The following is a 21,226-nucleotide window of genomic DNA, read 5'->3' on the forward strand; positions in this document are numbered from 1 at the left end:
ACAACCTGGTCTTTCCTAGCTTATATTTCTCACCAGCAAGCACAGCCCTGCGGTCTAGCAATTGAAGCCACAGAACTGACACTCAGTATGACAACTGAGCACTAGGGCTTCAAATCAACAACTGTATCAAGGATTCTGTGAAGTCACACAGCACAAAGTGCTGATCTTTCATACAATGGATTTTTCTGTTTACATTTATTTAAAAATCGTTACTGGATCATCTCCATATCAGGAGGCCCACATTCAAACTATACCCGATTTGTGCTGCCCACTGACTTGGCAACATTCAGGCCTGGTACTGAAGATCTTGAAGCTGGGCACCAATCTTTCAACATCTGTACTGATAGCAGATCTCTTACCTTTACAACATCTTCTCTCATTGCTCTTTACACTCTTTTCTTTTGATACTGTATGCATGAGCAGCCCTCGTGTCCCTTTCACCCTCCTATTTAATTTAACACCACAGTTTCTTTTTTTACATAACTGCTCCCTGGACAGTCATGCAACAATTAACTTGTTTGACGACGCAATCATACAAGTGGGTTAGCAACACCTACTTAGATCGTAAATCATTCCATCATACAGGAATTTCATACTGTTCTACTGTTACCCATAACACTGTGCATTTGGGCTTTCACCACAAGGATATCACCATCACACAAATGTATCAGAAGCATTACTAATGTATAAGGAATAAAAGGCTACAGAAAGACATATTCTACCATAGTATCTGTAAGAAAAGCTCAACAGCAAAGCTCCTTTTAACTGTAACCTATCTGATGCACCAGAATTGAAAGCATACATCACCGTACATAAGGATCCACCTTCCTATGAAGCCGTAGAAAGCAGGTGCAGCTGTGAATGAATTCCACTACATGCCATTAAGCAGCAAGTTTTGTTATAAAGGTTTTGCAAAAGTAAGCTTATAAAAAGGCTTCTGTTATACCGATAGTGTTTGACTAGTGTGAAAACTATAAGCACTGCCTCAGTTCAGTAAGTAACAAGCTAAAAAGGGGATTCACACCGGAATTACGTACACGGTAAGTAACTAAAGTTTCTTCACAAGCTGTAATCAGAAAGCCTGTAAATACAATTTTTTGTTTACTGAATCTAGTTCAGCATTTGACAGGAGAATCTGACAGACAACCTTCATCCAAAATATAAAAAAAAAAACAGATGCATGATACTGCATGTGGTCAGAATCTGAGGCAGGGAAGCAGAGGAAGACAATTTATTCCATAAAAAAGAAGAGATGATGTTTGCTAAGGAAGGTCTCGTTCAGTTTCCTCTTTAACACTATTAACGGGTTTCAAAATACAAAACTACTGACAGCGCTACAGGCCAACAAGCCAGATGAGCACCATACTGGTCACCTGGCTGATATTCCTTGCAAGCCTCACATGAAAGAACTTCAGGCTGTTTGAAGTAGTTAATTTTCACCCGTGAGAACATAAATAATTTTAGCCAATCCGTTCTCTCTTAACAATTTAGCAGAGACCAAACAGAATCTGTATTTATTTTTCCAGAGCATTTTAGTTGTAACTTTGAAGAAATCCAACATAATCGCTCATCTAATAAACACGACAACAAGTAACGTACCAGATGCTACTACTCGTATTTATTGGCATCTGAGGAATGCACTATTAATTTAAACCAACACTCAAAGATAAGTCTGAAAACAACACAGATTTTGTTTGCATTACAGGCTTTTTAGCTGTCAGGGCCCAGTATTCTTTTCTCAAGGGCTCTGAACAAGTTAAGATCATTTTCCCATGTTTCCTACACCTGGTGTTAATACAAATAATATGCTACATAATATGCTTAATTAGGAGACTATATAAAGAAAAAAAATCTCCATTTACACCCTCAATACTTTGGGATCACCAAACATCAAAAGGAGCAAGAACCTGTTTCTTATTTATCAAGTCTTTAAATATAGTGTTCTGGCACAGCTAGATAAACTAAGACCATTCCTGAGAACAGGACGTATGGTTTATAATTAAAAAAAACACTGAAAAAGTAGTTACAACTCACTCCGTGGTTCTTGAGATATAGTTAAATATAAAGACGTCAAAGAACAGAAGTGCAGAGCATCTAAAGGTCAACAACAGAATTTCTTCTGTTTCCACCAAAAAATGTGTCAAGTAAAATGACAGGATATATACCGAGCAGATACATAAAAGAGAAACATAAAACATTGAGAAAGATACTATTTTACTTCAGGACTGAAGTCCAAACTCACATTCCGCTTCTGACATACTCAGCAGCTCTAATAACACTGAAAGCAGAAAGTTCTTGACACAGCTTTCCCAGTTGATACACAGAAACCCACACTTAAGATTTACTTGCTCATACTTCAAGATGTGCAAACCCAAGAAAACAAACACAGACCTGCACTGTTCTAACTGAAAGTTAAGCTTAAGTTTCTAACACTGATGGCCAGTAACTAGACATACTGAATGTTCTGCCCGATTTTGATCTAGGCCCATTCACACACAGACGATGCTCTTCTAAAACACCAGTACTTGACAAAACTATGACTTTCAAGTTCAGATACAGTGACGGTTTCGGGAATGCCACAAGATTTCAGTTTACCTGGGGGACCTGTCCCCACACCAAGCACCTTTATCCTGACTGAAATAGAGAGTGGAGGAACTAGGTCAACGGATTTTTTTCTCCACACAAGGCACGCCTAGTGGGCCTTAGTAAAAATCACGCTAAGGGTTGTATTACCTCACCTGACAGCTTTTATCCCACTTCCACTTTCGCGGGCACGCGCAGCTACACCGGTCAGACAAGACTCGGGGAAAAACTCTCTTGCTCTCAAGAGCTAAAACTCCGGGGAAACAAGCCGAACGGCGCGGCGGGACCCGCGGGGGAGGCCAGACGACGCCCGCCCAGAGGGCCCAGGAGCCCGCGCGGCAAGGCCCGCCAATTCCTCTCAGCCCTCACGAGGACCCAGCCCCGCAAGCGGGGGCAGAGGAGCTGCACGCCTCCGCGGTCCTGGCGCGAAGAGGGCGGGCCAGGCCCCCACCGCCCCTTCCCGCCGACCGCCTCACGGTCCCTGCCCAGCGGCTGCCGCCGCCTCACGGCCGCCCGCACTCACCCTTGTCGAGGGGCCGCGTGAGCTCGGCGCCCACATCTTCCTCGGCCCCGTCACCGATGGGCTTCAGCGGCACGGGCACGAAGAGAGAGGTGTCGGGGGCCCGGGAGCTGCCGTCCCCGCCGACTGAGGAGGAAGAAGAGGAGGATGGGGCGGCTGGGCGCAACCGGGCGGCGGCAGCGGCTCCCCCATGGCGGGGGACGAGCCCGGCGCGCGCCGGGAGCCGCAGCAGCGGCCACGCGCACCGCCTCATCGGCAGCGAAGGGCAGCGGCGGCGGCGCACGGCTCGCGCGTCAGCGCGCGGCGACGGGACGACCGCTCTTTCTCCGCCGCGCATGCGCAGCACCGCCCTCATCCCGGCGGCCTGCAGCAGCGGAAGCGGCCGCGGCGCTACAAGGTAGAAATGCCGCCAGCGACGCCGCCGCGGCCGGGCGCCTCCGTCCCTCTGTCCCTGAAGCAAAAGGCAGAGCCAATCAACAAAGACGACGCAGACGTTAGTGAGAATACAGCTGTTTTAATAATTCAGAGAGCAGCTCAGTATGTTTCCCGTTTATTATACATGGTTGCACAATCTGAGGCTGGTTAAATACAATCAAGTTTTCAAACTCTCTCGGAATCATTTCCGGATTACAACATGCAAGTGACCATGAAAATATTTGGCTTTTTACTTTATTCTTTAAATTTCTGAACAGGCACTTACATGAGTGAGTTAAATTTGCTCTCCTTCAAAGACAGCCGCATTAGAAGTATCCTAGCATAAAGTACACAGAGTCTTCGCTTTATCAAAGTGCCACAGTAATAAAACAGTTCTTACAGAAAGGTAATTCGGTTATTTACTTACTCATAAAGTAAGGTTACCAATGACACTTGCACCGGAGTTGAGAAGTCTTGGCTTAAAGGCCAAAGTGAACTACAAGCGCAAGTAGCCTTCCACACAGCAGGCTTCGTTTTATGCCCAAGCCACGCGTCTGATAACAGACTACATGCTCAGTTATGAATAGATGAAGGCTAACTCCTTTAAGCTATTTCTTCAAACACTAAATGCATAAGAGATGATTAAGACAAACGATCTGCTGTGCCAGACAAGCTTCTAACAGTTTCAGGGCTTGCCTGGCTTCAAAATACCTTTCCAGGAGACCACAAAAAGCTTGTTTGCCCTCAGAACAGGCCCAGATGGACTAGGAGGACTATGTCCTTCGAGGACATTTTGCCCCTCATGTCAGGACAGCGAGGAGACAAGACTGTGAAGGCAGTGGAAGCATGAAGCCAGGAGGAACCACGTAGTTTCATGGATTTGCAAAATAATCAATATGGTTGCCAGCATTTATTTCATCAGTAAGAGATAATTATGTTCAAATACTTTACCTTCTCACCACCTGAAGGTGAAATCATGACAACATCTCTACAGTCACTAGTTACTGGGCAACAAACCCCCCCAGTCAAGAGTGACTCGAACAGTAGGGTTAGAGAAGTACGGTAAAGAGAGAATTGGGGGAGGGAGGGCAAAGATGCTTCCTAACATTCTTTGCTACTGACAGATTCAAAGCTTCTTAGAAACCTTGCTAAGGTATCTGATGGCTCCACAGTTGTCACAGTCATAGTGCACAGACATGCAGTTTCAGTTAAACCCTGTCTAACACAGTAATTAGGACAAATTCACCATAAACCTTGATTTTTAGTGTGATTTAGTCAATTGTATCTTACTGTAGTTTCAAAACAAATGCAAATAAGCAACATTGGAAAGAAACATGCAATAAACATAACAGAAGGGAAATGCTTTAGTCTATACTGTATAGGTGATCAGCAAAAAATCAAATTTACCAGCCTACCATGCATGGACATAACTAGATTTAAGCTTATGCATATCCAAGTGCATATAACATTATCAAATAAAAGTAAATGTGCAGTATAAAATAGTAGCTTAAGAAAGTTCCAGTGTTTGAGAAAGCGCTTTATTTTAAATGTATATACATACTTGAATGTTTAACTGAAGAACGCTTTAGTAGTATGGTAAATGCAGCACTGCAAGATGAAGGAAGACAGTTGTAATGGGAATTTTGGCCTTCTTTTCCCACAGGCTGCTGCCATCGTTAACCTGCTGAAGCATCGCAAAGTTTTTCACCTTATACCAGTTCACATTTCGGGTTGCTCAGCAGATGCTTGTGATTCTGGAGATTCAAATTGCTGGTGAAAGTTTGTTCGTTGTTTCCTCAACTTCTCGGGAGCTTTTCTCCATAAAATTATTTCCTATTTGAGGAAGCAAACACTTTTAAAACACCATTTACCATTAAGCCAGCAGCATCAAGTATCTTAAGTTCCCCATAGGCAAAGACTTTTTTGGGGAAAAAAAAGTATCACAAAAAATGCATCCCCATTACTTACAGAACAGTGCAGTACATATGTAAAGTAACAGAAAGACAACACAATTACATTTACATATTTCGTTACTGCCTGAACACACTTACCTTAATCAAATCTTGAGCAGTCACCTCTTCCTTAACAATCCTACTAGCACCTTTGAGAGTATTGAAGGGTTCAAGAAGTTTTTCCTTCCTCCTTTTCTCAAAATCCAAAGCACATCATAGCCACTGTATGCTTCAGTTACCTTTTGTTGTCCACGTTTAATCATATGCCTTGTCTATTCTTTAAAAGGAAGATTCTGATCTAACCCACATAGCTTCATTCCGGTGACCCTTTTGGCTATTCATTTCCTCAGCAAGACCTCAACGTTTTTTGGGTTCTCAGTCAAATGTCTTAGCCCTTATCATAGTTTTGCAATTTTGAACCTGGGCTAGTGCTGGGAGGAGAAATCTAGCTGCAGTAACTTAAGAAAGCAAGCAAACAAATGCACCTGTAGTTCATTTTTGTCTGGATGTCACAATGCAAGGTTGTTCTATGGCACTGAGCATCCTATCCTTACTGAAATAGTATCCATCATCCCCCTTAACTCCCTTTTGCAAGGTAACATCTTCTATACAGCGTCCAATACACTCACCAGCAGAAATGCTTATGCCATACATAAAGCACAGGTGGTTTCTAATGTGCTGAACATTCAAAGCGGCATGTACAACAGGCCAGATAATTCTGCAAAGAGATTCTTATAAATCATACCTGCTGTTTGAAGTATCGTCTGTCTTCCTCATCCACAAGCACTAGATTTAAGAAATACCTCACTGAAAATTTTTTGTTCACATCCCTCATTGTTGGAGTTGGGTCATAGCCTGCTAAAAACAGTCTTATAGGAATCGATTCACCTTAAAAAAGAAAGTTTCAATTAGTTCCTTAAAACCAGATGTCATTAATGCAGTTTCAGAAGATATGCAAAATAAAGGCAGTTTCCCCAAGCACTGTCTGTGTCCCTCCCTTGGTTAAAGAAGAAAAAAGACACACACCAAAAAACATCACAAAAACAACACTGAGCACAGAGGCAAGTGTGAAATCAAAAGTGGAAACACTTTCTCAGTGGAAGCATGGTAGCCAGACAAGACAAAAGGATCAGTATCTTGAACTCTGTAGAGCTGGTTTACACCATGGACTCAGGTTTGAAGTGATAAAAAGTTCAGTCATAGAATTTCCAATGGTAAATAAGGGTAAGAATTACTAGGATCCCAAGTGAAATGCCCCAAGTCAATACAAATTTCTGCTTTGAATAGGAAAATCCACTATCATTTCAGCAACCTAAGGAGAAGTGTGGTTTCTCCAAGAAAAATTTATACAAGTCATCTCTTCTCCAGATTTTTTTTAAATATAGTTTTAAATCAAAACGTTTACCTTTTAAGACAAGCATAGTTATTTACCTTTAACTGGTGCACCATCCATTATTTCATACTTTGCAATGGTTTCAGTCTCTGTGGTGGTACTGGGTCCTAGTGAAACAAGTTTTTGCCGTGAGAACACAAACTTCAGTTTTAAACACTTACAAAGCTTCATCACAGCAATTTCTACCCTGCAGTATTGAAATTACACAACACTGCACTTTTTGCCTTTGTGTTGCATATAAGTTACAAACAGCTAAAGCAAGCAAAACCCTTTCCCAGGCAGAGCATCTAATTCTTGCTCTCTCCTCCCCACGCTGCCACAGAAGAGGCAGTAGCCAGCACTTCAAAGGAGCCCTGGCTACACAGGCTTTAAATAAGGGACAAGCATGCAGCATAGGACCTGTGAAACAGTTGTCTGGTGGGCAGTGCCAACGACAGATACTGCTATGCCATGATCAGACTAGAAACCTGAAGGGCTATCACCCAGCACAAGAGCTGCCTTCCTCCACAGCCTAGGATGAAGAAACAAGAGTACCTAATTTAGTCACTATAGCGAAGAATGAAGTAGAGCATTCTGCCCTTCCTTTATTGCTATGGAGGCTTTCTCATTCTCCACACAAGCAGCTCACTAGGGCCCCAGCCACTGGGGAATAAAGTCGTGACCCAGAGCCTCTTGCTGCCTTCCTACTTCCAGTGCGTACAAGCCTGATCTGCAGTAATCAAGTTGTTTCTGCTTCAAAGCCTCTTGATATTTCCATCATATCAGTTTTAGGCTGACTGAAAATGACACATTTCTAGAACATGACATATTCATGCTAATCTTTACCAAGCCCACTTTACCAGCTAATCTCTGCAGAAGCAAGGGGGTCTTCAGGATGCATTTTATACATTTTCTCTTGTTCATTATCTACCAAGGCTGATTAAGCTGCTGCGTATTTATGCCCAAGCTGCATTTAAAATGGTTCACGTTTGTGAAGCTAGCCCAACAGTCACAATCCCAGAGCAATGCTACAGACTGACAAGGTTGCCTACTAAGTATGATTACCAAAGCACAAAATGCAAATGGTAGTCAAACACCAGGAAGAAAGAAGCACATGCAACATTGGTTTAGCCAAAGCTGCAAGGTTTGCATAAGGCTCAACCTAAGCATACAAGTTGCCATTTCTTTTGGGCTTCCTCTTACCAATTCCGGTGATCTCCTTTTTGATCAGCTGCAACTCCATGTGCTGAATTTTTATTCTCACTAAGAGGAAATAAATTTTTCCAACAATCACATCCTTTAAGTGATACCTTTAAAAGAAGAGAGTGGGGGTTTTCATTAAAGAGTAAACACAACTTGTACAGCTTCTTGAATACATGTTATACAGGCAGTTACCTTATCTGCCTGTTAATGACTTAGAGCTTACTTCCCCACTGAGCTAAGCATCTCAGCCAGACCAGTGCAATTATCACCTTTCCATCATTGCAGTATTAGTAAAGGGAATACTACAGTTACATAGAAAAAGCATAAATGCAGAAAACAAGTCCTAAATATTCGCTAGTGACCTTCCTATTAGTCCTGAAGGCAGAACAGACAAGTATTCCTCAAAAAAGGCCATTGGCTAGTTAGTAACCAAACAGCTCAACAAAATAATCATTGAAAATGTTGCTTTACATTTTAAGTCTCCAGATGCCAGGTTGCTCATCAAGTATTACATACTCTACCTTTTTATCCCAAGATATTTACTTGAATGTGTTTTGTTCTAAGTGACACTTACTTTGACTTATTGTATTCAAACTCTATATGAAGACAGTCTTCAATGCCTACTTCCATTTTAATGGAGTTGTTTACATCTGGGTAAGTAGCAAGCTGGTGAACAATCAGATCATAATCTTTCACCAAGTCTGACAGCCGTCTCACTATTGTCACTTTTAGAAAATACCTAGGAAGAAAGCCACCGAGTTAGCCATAATTATTCAGAATTGCATATGTAAAAGCCCTTATGTTCTGAAGTACGGGTATTCTTTGAAAAACAAGAGTACATTCTCTTAAGACTAAGCAGAAAAGAAGACAACACCAAAACACAAGACAAAACACTTATACATAGAAATGTGCGGGGTGTTTTGTTTGGCTGGGGGAGGGATTTGTTGGTTTGGTTTTGGGGTTGGGTTTTTTTGGGTGGGTTTTGTTGGTTTTGTTGTTGTTGTTGTTTTTTTAAGGAGAGACATGGACTGTCTTCACTTGATCGATCTGAAAGAATTTTACCTATGCAACCAACACTAAGCAATTCGAAATAAAGTAGAAAAGGCTACATTATAACATGATCTCAACAACTCCAATCAAGGCACACTAGCTACTGGCTGTTACTTGTCTGATTTTAAATCCAAAATGAGGAAGCAGGGGGAGCGGGCAGCATGAGTGATAAATCATGGTTTTCCTGCAGTGGAGGAGGGCAGAGAAGGCTTAACAGTTACAAACCTCAGTCTGACGTTGGCACCAATGTAGGATTCATATGGCTTCTCAACCTGCATGAATTCAAAGTCATAGCTTCTGCTTTGGGTCAGTTCTCCAGGTAAGGCCAGTTCTTTCACTAAGTTTACAAATTCATGGGTATTGCTTTTGTCATTGAAGAGTTCTAAAGTTGAGGAATTTAAAGGAAAACATGTTTCAGTGTTTATTTTCAGCAAACAAAACTGTCTCTAATTTGGCAGGAACAGGTGGGAGAGGAAAACAAAAGCAATTAATTTGATTTAAATTACATTTATTTGACCAACTGTTTTATCCAGTTTTCCAAAGTTACCTGCAGTTTCAGCAACCTACAGTAAGCACTCCTAAAGAGCTAACTGAAATGAACAGAACACATATTTGAAGCTTCACTAGTATGGCATCTTTTTTTAATGACAGTTTAGCTAGCTTTAATAAGTACTTCTTTGCCTTGCATTCTCTGTAATTAGCATTGCCCAATTTTGGCTTCCAGCATTTATTGCTGAAGGGACAAAAACCTAAGCAACATCAAGACTGGCTCATTTAGGACAGGCCAATAATCCCAACTGGTCTCCTACAGATTAACAACATCTATCGAATGGTTTATTATTACTACTAGTCTACAATCAAATGGCTTATGACCACTGGTCATAATCAGTCATTTGGAAACAAGTTCTTAATACATAAGCATAGATGCACCAGTTTTACAGCAACAGTATCTCCTGTCCCCAGACCAGCGTCATTGTTATTCACCCCCAGATCTATGTCATGCAATTCTCACCAAGATAAAAACTTAGAAAGTTAGAAAAAAATTAACATTACCATACAAAAATCCAAACACTTCAGTATATAAAGAGAAGCTCCTCTACAATTCACAACTGACAATATCAGCTAAGAACACTAGTGGTAGCTGGTTTTACACAGACTGAAGCTTTGCAGAAAAGAAAAAAAAATTAACTAAACACAGCAGCTCCACAGTTTATCATTGCCAATTTTGCCAAAACTGACACTAACTAGTAACTGCTTATTTTCTAATACAACTACTAATTATCTAAGGTGTACTTTGTTTGCTATGACAAGTATCTATAGAATATAAAAATTATTTAGTGTTGCATATCCAATACTTCTTGTGCCAGTCGGAAAAGTTGTATTCTGAAGGGCTGGTTTAAAATATGTCTTTGACATGCAGCTGGAGTTAGTCTCCAAGTAGTGCAGAGACAGATCACACCGGGATGCTTTTTGTATTACCATATTAGAACTTGAAAGGATGAAAGAAAACATGGACAAGTACAAAAAGCAGTAGCTTAAACCACTTCTGCATAACTCTGAAGATTTCTAAATGGTAGCACAACAGAAAGTTCCAGAAACACACAAAATTCAAGTAACACTACATCAAATTACAGTCATTCAGAGAATAAAATTTATGCAGAGTAGATGAAGAACAAACAGCCTGTACAGCTATTAGGAGACAACAGACTAAGTGAAGCTGACATACGTGAGCTCGATTTTTTTCCCCTACCTCTAAATGCCTCGTTCCCATCATACTGCTGCTTTACTCCGAAAGTTTGCTTTTACAGCTCCACTGATAAAAACCTCAGAGCATGAAGCAGCAGGTGTCAGAACTCAGTCATACCTGCTACATAACAGTTCAGACGTAGGGTTCAGAGCCTACTGACTGATCAGAAATAGAGAACTTGGGAAATTCTAATCAAAGTCAATTGTATGAAGCTGAAACATGAAGATTTACTTCCAAGGGGGACTATAATGCGAACAGCTCTCTAACAGAAGGAAGGAATTTTAGCATCAGTCTACGGGTGCAGAGGTTACCTTGAGTGGTAAGAAGTTAGACATGATCAAGATTCTTTACAGTTCAAATCTAACCAGGCTTAGATACAGTTATAAGGAAATTACATTTTTAATGTCAATACCACATTATCTTGCTAAAAAGCACAGACCCTCTGAAGCTTCAATAGTATTTTATGTTAACAGTATTAAACTATGTTTTAGAAAACCAACAACAAAAGAGTTATTTTAGAAGCGTTTTCCTATAGGCTGCCCTGTAATTTCTTTTCTATGCAGAACCAGAATTAAAGACCAGAATTAAGAAGTCTGGCACAGTAGGTAATACCTGATATTTTGGCTTGGAACCTAAAATACATGCAAAACAAGGCACATGCAGGGAAAAAAAAAAAAGTGCTTTTATTTCGCTTTTTTACATCAGGGTCATTCATCATTTATAGTCAGAGGGAAGACATGTGTTAAAGTTAAAAATTAATAGTCTGAAGTATATGAAGCAGAAACCATGTGTACCACGGTCACAAGTTTAGTTTTTAGAAGTCACCAGTGGTTCTTAAACTCTTAACCGGTCTGAGACAGATGGGATACTTACCATCCCAGTTCTCCCTCACACGTATGTATCTTCCCTCCCAATAATTTTCTGACTAGCACAAATTAGTACATGACTTGTGTTAAAATGAGTAGAATATAATCTTCCTTTGGCACTCGTCATCCACTAACCCCATCAGGTTGCAATCTTGGAGCCAAACTGCTGACAGTTGCAAGTGCAAAGTTCCATAAACCCCACGTACCTAACATCCCTTTTATAGCTTCAAAACTCACCAATTTGTCCTACAAATTCAATTCTAATTCCTTGGTGCTCTAGTCTCTTCCCATGCTGCTTAAAGGAGACTTTCACCTACCAAGGCAAAAAAAACACCACACCAGTTAACACTTTTCAACACTTTCACTCTAATACATGATCTTAGTAAAAAGGACACTACATTACTACATGCCTATGAAAACAAGAGACCTCTTCTCAACAGCACTATCTGACCTTGAAGGCAACCAAATCAAACAGCTGATTATGAAATTAAGCATTACCCAAGTGCTACTAAAGCATTTAAGAAAAACTTAATCATCCACGAGACTGAATTTAGTAGGTAAACTTAAAACCTTCAAGTCCCAGAATTAAGAATCTAAGCCAGAGCTTCAGTAGAATTCGCAGAAGCCAGTCGTGACCCCCTTGCCATCTTTGAAGGTAGACAACTTCAAAGCATCTTCTGATAGTCACATTTGGAAGTCCAAAAAAGAACTGCCATGAGATGCATTCCTTTCAATTCAAGTGAACTTAAGTCCCTTCCTCAGCAGATAGCTAAGTACTGGTGTTAAAGAAGTCAATGAAAAATAACAGATAATGAAACCTACTATCAAGATCTGCATTTGTGAATTTGATTCCCACTATCAGACCTTGCTTCACAAGAAAACCATAAGGTTACTTTCTATGGAAACATGTAAATATTAGGCATATATGTTTCCTTATGGGGTAGCGACGTCCAGAGAAACTCCTGTACCTTAAAATCCAGTACCTCATTGATATCCAAGTAGGACAATACTTGCATAATCTGCGCTGAAAAGGAGAGAGGTAGGGGGAAGTTGTCCAGTAAATTAGTGGTCTTCCAAACCTCCTCATCCCACTGTGCTTGTGTTAGCCAAAACCCATCAGGCAACGCTCAGGCATTGCTCAGCAAGAAACGCTCAGGCCAGTGAACATACAAACACTAGTGCCCTCGGTTTCCTGACTTTGTGGCCCATCTTGTCAGAGTTTCACATCCATGAAAGGATCTTTCTAGAGAAGAGAGATCTTAGCATGGAAAGATATCTTAAGAGCAGGAAGATACCCAGTGACAACAGGTTGGTCAAGATCAAAGTAGGTATTTAGAAGTCAGTCTCAGAACCCAATACCTAGCTCAAGTTTCTTGGAGGAAAAGCAAATCATAACAGAAATATTCAGAGAATGAGAATAGTTCTAGTAAAACCAGAGTGATGGCAAGGAGCTCCTAAGTGCAATACTAAAAGTAGAGGAATCCCTCTGGCAATCTCAACTTCATGTTTTTCCCAACAAGAACTCCTCTTGTTGACTCAGCGGCCAGCTGAACTTAGTATGTTGCTCCTCTGATGCAATTCCAGAAACCACTTCAGGGTATAAAACATAAGCCTTAGCTTCAGCGCATGCAAGGCAGGTTTGCTGCACCAGCCAAAAATCACTGTTACGTGTGTCAGGTTGTGGATTTTGGAGTTCAAGAGGAAGGGGAAGCCAAGGGATCCAGTTGGGAACAGTTTTCTTGTCAGACGCAATGATAGGATTGCATACGGCTACACAAAAAGCTTATTCATAAATACAAGATGACTGTAAAGAAATAAACACCTACTGTTCAAAACATTCGGTTTTAACCGTAGTCATTCAGGCAACTGATAAATGACCACATATAGGAAAACACTGCTTCCTCTTTGAATAACACCACCAGCTGAAACTGCAGCTCTTGCTTGTATCAGTTTTTCATTTAACTTCCTATATACATCTGCATACTAGAATCAGTACAGAATATAGTCACTTGAAAAAAAAAATTACCTTTCCCGAAACAGATTCTCCATCATAGAAAAGAAAATGCTTTTCTACTTTACCATCTTCTGTTTTGATTTCTGCTGTTTTTCGTGTTTCAGCATCATTAAGAATAACATTAATCTCACAATCAGGACTGAAAAAGCCTCCAAGAAAACTCTGAAATAACAAGAATTAGATTAAGTTACTACACAGCGAACACTCCATTTTAAATGTGGTGTTTACTTGCAGCTGTATACTATACATTGGGGGAAAAACATCTGTGCTTCCATGAAGTTTCAAAGCCATTATGTATTAGAGACCCAAGAAACAGCGATGACAAAAGACAGTTCATCTAGCAAATAGTTGAAATCAGGTCAGCAACAGCTCTTACAAAATATAATGTTCATTAAAAAAAACCCACAGTGTCATTATCATTATTACCACTACACTACAATACTAACGAATATTTAAAATGTTACTGTTTGTTTTAAAACCAAAGACAACTTTGGTTTCTGTCATTGCAAATTTTCCAACCACTGATTTCACTTTAGAAAAAAATCAATCATTTTCAAACTACACTTCAAAAAAAAAAACATCTTGTTAACAAATTTATTCCATCTTGTTTAGGATTTCCGATATTATGCCAAAAACTATGTATTGCTTTATACCCACTATAACTTACTGCATCAACAGCAGTAACAAGGACAATCAGATGGAGGAATAACAGAGCAAAGTATGGTGAAAAGAAACAACAAGGGTGTATAATACAAGGCTTAGAGCATCCCCCAGGTTGGCGAAGGGGATAGGGACTTCCGTTTGCTGCCTCTTCCTAAGCCCCATAGTTCTCTTAGCAAATGAAGACAGCGCTAGCAGGTTCAAGAGACTGTTGTTCTTTACACAATCTATGCTATCTACACAACTCTGGCGCCAGAGAGAGTGCATATTAGAAGTTTACCTGTAATACTGCTGCAGGCACCAATCCATTATGGGAATTAAATGTTTGTCCTCGCCTTACAACAGCATTCCCTAGGCACGAACTTTTGACCAGCACCGAACACGAGGAACTAGGAGAGACCATCCTTTGACCTTGCACAAACCTTTCTTAAAAGAAGCTGCAAAACACATTAGCAGCTCTATGGGAAACTCAACAAGATTAGCACAAACCCCCACGTTTTCTTCTAATAATTAGGCGCTAATCTGCTTTGATGTACTAGAGCAGATGACACTTCACTAATTCAGTGTGATTTTGGGGGTTTTTGGAGAAATTACGCTATGTTCTCAAGCAAAAGCATCCCCTTCAACTAGATGGATTTGGTATACATGAAACAGTCATTCTCACTTCACCAATTTATCCTCAAAAATTGAGTAAGAACACATTTCAGGACATGCTGGGGACCTGAAGTTTGAAACGTAGCATTAATATCAAAAAGTCTAGAAGAAAAGTTTGATCTGAATGCTGCTGCCTACCAGTAAGAACATTGAGTGACTTTCTGCTTACCCGTACAAACCAAGCAAAGACATGATGCAATTCTGAGCTATAAAACAGCGATTCACACAAGACTAAATTGACTTTGTATTTGTTCAGATAGTAAGTGGCCCCAGTTCAATCCACAAATATGTATATAACTAACTGAAACCTAGTTATATCTACTTCACATTCTCACAGGAAGGCAGAAGCAGATGACCAACAAGGTGGCCAAACTAAGACCGAATGGTCCTCCCAAGCACACATTTGCATTAATTGCTGAAACAAGAAAGAATTTTTTTTTTTTTTTTTTTTTTAAAATAACTCCACACTATAACCATTCTTGATTTTTGGCTCCCAGGGAAGGGGGACAGAGAAAGAAGAAAGTTTCAACAAAGATTCCAAATCTTTAGACTATTTTAAGCTGTTACATGGATTATTTTTGCGCATGTCCATATTTTTTTCCTCAGAAATTCTGCATTCATTCTCCAGATTAGCCTTGCACTTCCCCCCCCCCAGCAACAAGGAAGCACATTACCGCTAAGTAAACATTATACAAGTCTCACGGTGTCTTCCAAATTATGAAGCTGTACCACCATGTAAAGCAGTCAGCCACAACTAACATTGGTAACACATCACTTCTCAAGACACTGTGTATGAATATGTCAAGTGTACCCCATAGAGATTAGCCATGACCTCATCCAGAGAGGACAAGAACACATGGAATAAAGAAATCCACAGCTGGTATCTCCCCCGGCTGCTGTTGAAGATACCGCTGTGGGGAAACTATGCAAAACAAGAAGTACAGCTTAAGAAAACAGAGAACTAAGGTTTTAAGAAGCTGGCCAAACGCTACGCTATGTTCTTGATTTCATGCAAAAGACAGACGCTGAAGATTTTGCTACACCAGGACTGAAATTAATCTGCATTCAGTCCTCACGTGCTAAAGTACAGTTGTACTAAAGGACTTGCAGGACTCCCAGCAGCTGATACATGGTGCAGAAATCCCAGCCTCAGCTTCACATGGAGCCCTAAAAGCTTTTGCATGTCTAACAGAGATAGAGGCACACGTTAAGGAATCCACAGACTTCAGAAACTCAAAGTGCATTGATCTAGCAGATTCTTTAAACCATTTTTTTTTTTCAAATCTATACATCACAGCACACCAGGCACTTCGCCTAGGCCACACCTGCTAAGCAGAAAGCGGCCGCTATTTCACCAGCCCTGAAGGATTACTACCAGCCGCTGTCATTTTAAGCGCTGCCTTACGAGACTGCTGAAAGATTTACGGATGTTTCCAGGACTATCACATGCACTTTTCCCAGAGCCTCTCCGACAGCAGCTGTGTAGGAAAAATGGAAGCCGAATTTCACGACTAAACCTCGTATAGAGGAGGGCGCGTCCGCACACAGGCGCGGCAGGAGAACAACCCAAGCCTTAATCCATACATTATACTTAAAAACACCCCAAACCTTTGTTTTTCGCCAGGCCCGGGCGCAGCTCGGGGCAAGGCGGCGGCGGAGGGGAGCAGCGCCGCCGCGTGACGCAGCCCGGGGAGGGGGCGGCCAGGCCGGCGGCAGGCGGGCGGGGAGGAGGGGCCGGGGGGGTGTAGAAATCGCCGGGCGCTCCGCGGCCGGCCCGGGGGCGAAGGGAGTGACAACCAGCGGCGCCGGAGGGCAAACCGCGCCCGGGGGGGGCGGCTCTCCTCACGCACAGCCCGGAGCCACAGGTGGGGAGGGAGGGGGGAAAGAGAGGCGCCACCCGGGCCGGCCCAGCCCGGCCCAGCCCAGCCCAGGCCGCCGCCTCAGGCGGCAGATGCGCGCGGAGCGGCGGTTGGCGGGTAACGGCCCGCGTAACGGCGCGGTAACAGCCGGTCCCCCCGCACTCACCATGGTGCGTGCCCCTCCGCGGCCGACTCCCGCCCCGCGCGCCACCAGCACCAGCCGCCCTGGCCCGCGCCCCTGTCATGTGACCTTACAGCCCGCCACGCCACGCCCCCCCGCCGCACGTGACCGCACACCCACCCCCACCCCCAACCCCCCCCCCTTCCCGCCGCCGCCGCCGCCGGCGCCGCCCGCTCTGTGCCCGCTGAGGGCCGGCCCGGAGGCGGGCAGGGTCGAGGCTGCGACGGCGCATGCGCGGCGCGACGGGGGAGGAGGGGAGCGCCGCCTAGCGGCCGGGAGGCGGCAGCGCGCGGATCGGGTGTCGCTGACAGGAGATAACTGCCGTGGCCCCAAAACGTTTAGCAAGATTTTGCGCTTTTTAGGGAAATGTAGGCAAGGAGGTGCGAGGCAGCCGCTCGGGCGGGTTTTACGTGATTAGCTGAGTTTTGTAAAAGTGCAGGCGACTCCCACCGCGCAGAGATTTTTAATTTATTCCCCCTGGAGCACAGTAACATCCACACAGATCAGGCAGGGCCCTCGAAACCTGTTTTCCCCAAAGCGGGATGGCTGCCACGGCCACTAAAAACAAGGAGCGAGTTCACACCGAACAAAGATTTTTTTTTTTCAGTGAATCAAAGCAATAAAGATTTTAAGGCAAAGTTTTTATTGATTTGGAGTCGGTTGAAAACCATTTCGTGGCCGTCGCATCGGGTCAGGTACCAGGGAAGGGGCAAGGGAGGCCACTGCCCTCACGAGGAGGCCGATGTCCCTAGCCCTACAGGAGCAAATCCTCCTCCGTTAGCTTTCGCTTCAGCTCGCCGCCTCGTGGGCCCGCTAGGAAGGTGGGCAGCTTCGCCTCAGAGAAGCCATCGCTGTCACCGAGCCCTGACCCGGAGGCTGGCTCCACTTCCACCACAACATCAGACCCAGAGCCGGACTCCTCATCCGAGAGCGGGAATATGTCGCCCAGCTCCTGGTATCTCTTCAACCTGAAATGCAGAGTGGCAGCTAGTTTGTTCCAACTTTATTATTATCTCTTAAGTGAACACACCAAAGCCTCACGTTCCCGTGGGAGAGCCACGCTGTGGCAGGACCACCAAGACGGGAATACCAGACATTTTTAGGTGCCAGCATCAATGACAAACGTGCAGTACATGAACTTACAGGGATGGGTCTGCCATGGGAGGAAGGATCCTGTTGGCTCCACCAGTGGGCATATAAAACCAGGGCCCCTTCTCTTCGATGCAGTTAGCGGACCAGGAGTCGGGTCGGCACCTCACTCTCTTGTACCTTGCCTTCTGCATCGGAGCACCTGATCGAATCAGCCGTGTGTTATTCACTGGGACCAGGACGTTATTCACCAGGACCTATTAACTTTATGAGCACTTAGTAAAGCTTGAAGGAGCGGAAGAAAGTAATTTGTGTGGCCCTGATTGCTCAACTGCCAAAAAGTAAATTAACCCTGCAGACTTTCTTTTAGCGGCTACTGATACCCCCAAGCAACACCCCTGCTATCACAGACGTCGTGCACATCTTGCATGCAGCACTGGGAAGTCCATGGGAATTGGAAATGGAAAGCCCGTGGGAAACCACCGCATCACGTTGACATCACAGCAGGGCTTATCCCCAGTTTGAGGCACAGCATGTCCCCGGGGAACCCACAGGCTCAGCCACCTTCAGCTCTCCCTGAAGCTGGTGGAGGTATCTCAAGATCTCCAGGGGACAAGCCACCCCAGCGGAGAGCTGGCTCCTGTGCCCTTCCTTTCTCTGTTGGATCCAGCGAGGGTCAGGGCCAACCTCCCTTTGGCTTTGCTCATCTCAGCTCAGCCCCTTCGAGTTTGATGGGATGAGTTTTGGTGGGGAGGTTGGAAACTCAAGGTGTACCAAAAGCCGCCAGATTTGGGGATTACGTAGGCTCTTGGAGCATGTCACTGCAGTTGAGATCGTTCAGGCATCTCCTAGACACAGCTCATGGTTACATAAACCCACGGTTTCAGTTCTGGTGCCCCCCAGATGCCTGATCAGAGCTGTCACTGAAAAGCAAGTCTTCAAAAAATGCCAAGAGGAGAAAATAACGATCACAAAGTAAAGGTAAAAACAGCGGCATTTCGTCCTTCCTTTTGGTCTCATGTAATTAATTTGCTCTGAAGCCTCCTGGCACATTCTTCCCCTGTTGGCACTTTATCTATTTTTTCTCAGTTTCTTGGGAATATCTTTCTGTAATTACACTTCTCTAGTGCCCTGTGTATTTCCATAACGTACTAGATGACTTTCAGCTACCTCCTACACTCCTCTGTAAGAGAAAAAAAGATCTCATGGGTATCATTTCCTGCTTCTTTTACAGCATATTCCTTTCTCATACTTATTTCCTTCTCTTAGCATGTTATTAAGAAGGTTTTTAATAACAACAGTGGCAACAAAATAAACAACTGCAGCTGAATAATTTTCAAATAAACAACATACAAAAGGCAGGCCATAATCTCTCAAAGATCAGCCTCTGAGTGGCAGATACATAAGGAAAGGCTGTCACTGTCCATCGCCTTGGTTTGGGTAGAGATTATACTCTACATGTTTGAAAAGCGCTTCTGCCTCACAAGAAAGAAATCCACAGGGTACATGTCACCATGAATCAACATTTCCTTTTAGTTGTTTTAGTGCTGTTTGTTGCAATATTGTACCGACTAAACCGTTTAATTTCCTCATACTTACAACTAGTTTCCTTTCCTGCCTCCCCAAGAAAGTAGACCGTAGTAGTTATGACATGGGAACTGTTACATACTCTGTCTGTAACTATGACAGGGCCGGTTAAAATAATATCTTGAAATACATGTATTGAAAGTATACCCACATACAGCGACTTATTTTATGAAGTCTTTTTCTCATAGGGGCTGGGGAAGGGACACAGAAATGCTCCACTAGCAAAAAGCACCTTTTCTTACCATTCGCCCTCCAGAAAATGAAATGTTAGCACAACAGGTTTTCTGAGTAGATCTCATTACCCCTAGAAGAAGATCAGTTTGCAAAATTCGGAGGCTGCCTACTTGGCCTACACTGCATAGCCCAGAAAGAGGATTACCGAGAGAACAACCGCCCCGTTTTACCTTGTGCTGTGTATCCCACAAAGAGGATTAAACAAATAGCCAGGAAAATCCTCCCGTTACATCTGATAAGGAGCTGCATTTTGGCCGGCATCCCCCCGCTCACCACCAGCCTTCAGCACAGCTTCACACTTCAGAAATACAACGGGGCAAGGAGATCGACTTTTAGAAAAGGTTTCCAAAACCTCAAACCCAACCCATAACCTGCGTCACTGCTTCCTGATTGACAGGAGTGAGACATGTACAGAAAAGCACAGTGCTCTGGTCTCCCGGCCTCCATCACTCCAAAAAAAAAAATCCCCACTGCCCTCATCTCCAGTTTTGCCCAAAAAGCAAACCTGGGACCAACCAGCCCGACTAAAGGCGTGTGCTGCTGGCAACTTGTGGTCCAGGTGCGTGTCCTGCCCAGCGCCTACCCAGTGCTCAGAGGACTCCAGGGCCTTTGCTGTTTCCTCCGGAGAGAAAAAGGAGCACTTCGTGTCCCCCAACTTCCAGGCAACTGCATTTCTGCGTTGGCACGGGTAGTGATTTTCCCTGCCTCAAGCCCATGGCAGCCCACCAGGAGCATTAGGAGCTGGCTGCTTGCAGTCGGTACAAGTTTCACCAACTGGGAAATAATCTTTTTCCACAAAAGTGAATTATCTCTGGAACCTTATACTGGGTTTGGGGTTTTTTTGGAAGCAGGATCTTAGATATTCACAGTAGAAATGAAAAAATGTATTAATTTTGAGAATATATTCTGGTAGAAACGCATCAGCTCCTTTCTGAAAGGGCACAGCAGATTTGCTCAGCCAGATCATCGCCGTGTGGTGCAAGCATCCCAGGGAATGTGGCAAAGGTTTGGACAGCATGTGGCTCCGCAAGGAGCCCGTCTGGAAAGCCGTGAAAGCCTTTACATAGACAGATACATGGAAGCTGCCTTTCAGCTAGCTCATACCTTTCGCTTGCCTTTTAGTTGTCTTTAAACCAGGCTTGAGTTCACTTAAGAATAAATTACAAACAACGAGGTTATAGATAACGATGGGGATTTTTCTTAGTCATACCATTAGCTGCTGGATTAACTGGGGCACTGTC

General features: G+C 43.4%; 3 protein-coding genes across 3 annotated transcripts in view; all 3 read right to left on the bottom strand.

Annotated features, from left to right (window-relative positions):
- The window catches only part of SUPV3L1 (Suv3 like RNA helicase), a gene marked incomplete at both ends in the record, with an annotated part of 28,069 nt that extends 24,713 nt beyond the window's left edge, over nucleotides 1–3,356 (bottom strand). The window contains one exon of the mRNA XM_082002011.1: nucleotides 3,107–3,356. Coding sequence (XP_081858137.1) covers nucleotides 3,107–3,356 — 250 coding nt within the window. The remainder of the gene's footprint in view (nucleotides 1–3,106) is intronic.
- Nucleotides 3,357–5,104: 1,748 nt separating this feature from the next.
- On the bottom strand, nucleotides 5,105–9,372 carry VPS26A (VPS26 retromer complex component A; the record flags this gene model as incomplete). Its single annotated transcript, XM_082002141.1, has 6 exons — nucleotides 5,105–5,350; nucleotides 6,215–6,357; nucleotides 6,901–6,969; nucleotides 8,045–8,151; nucleotides 8,619–8,783; nucleotides 9,320–9,372. The coding sequence occupies 6 exons, from the start codon at nucleotides 9,370–9,372 to the stop codon at nucleotides 5,237–5,239; spliced, it is 651 nt and encodes a 216-aa protein (XP_081858267.1). The 3' UTR covers nucleotides 5,105–5,236.
- Nucleotides 9,373–17,712: 8,340 nt separating this feature from the next.
- Nucleotides 17,713–20,602, bottom strand: SRGN (serglycin). Its single transcript, XM_082002236.1, has 3 exons — nucleotides 20,156–20,602; nucleotides 18,219–18,366; nucleotides 17,713–18,043 (listed from the first exon to the last, which is right to left on the bottom strand). Exons 1-3 carry the CDS (start codon nucleotides 20,244–20,246, stop codon nucleotides 17,830–17,832), a joined length of 453 nt encoding a protein of 150 aa, XP_081858362.1. The 5' UTR covers nucleotides 20,247–20,602; the 3' UTR covers nucleotides 17,713–17,829.
- Nucleotides 20,603–21,226: the final 624 nt, after the last annotated feature.

The sequence above is a fragment of the Phaethon aethereus genome (genome assembly GCF_964289735.1).
Source record: "Phaethon aethereus genome assembly, chromosome: 7".
Classification (NCBI taxonomy): domain Eukaryota; kingdom Metazoa; phylum Chordata; class Aves; order Phaethontiformes; family Phaethontidae; genus Phaethon; species Phaethon aethereus.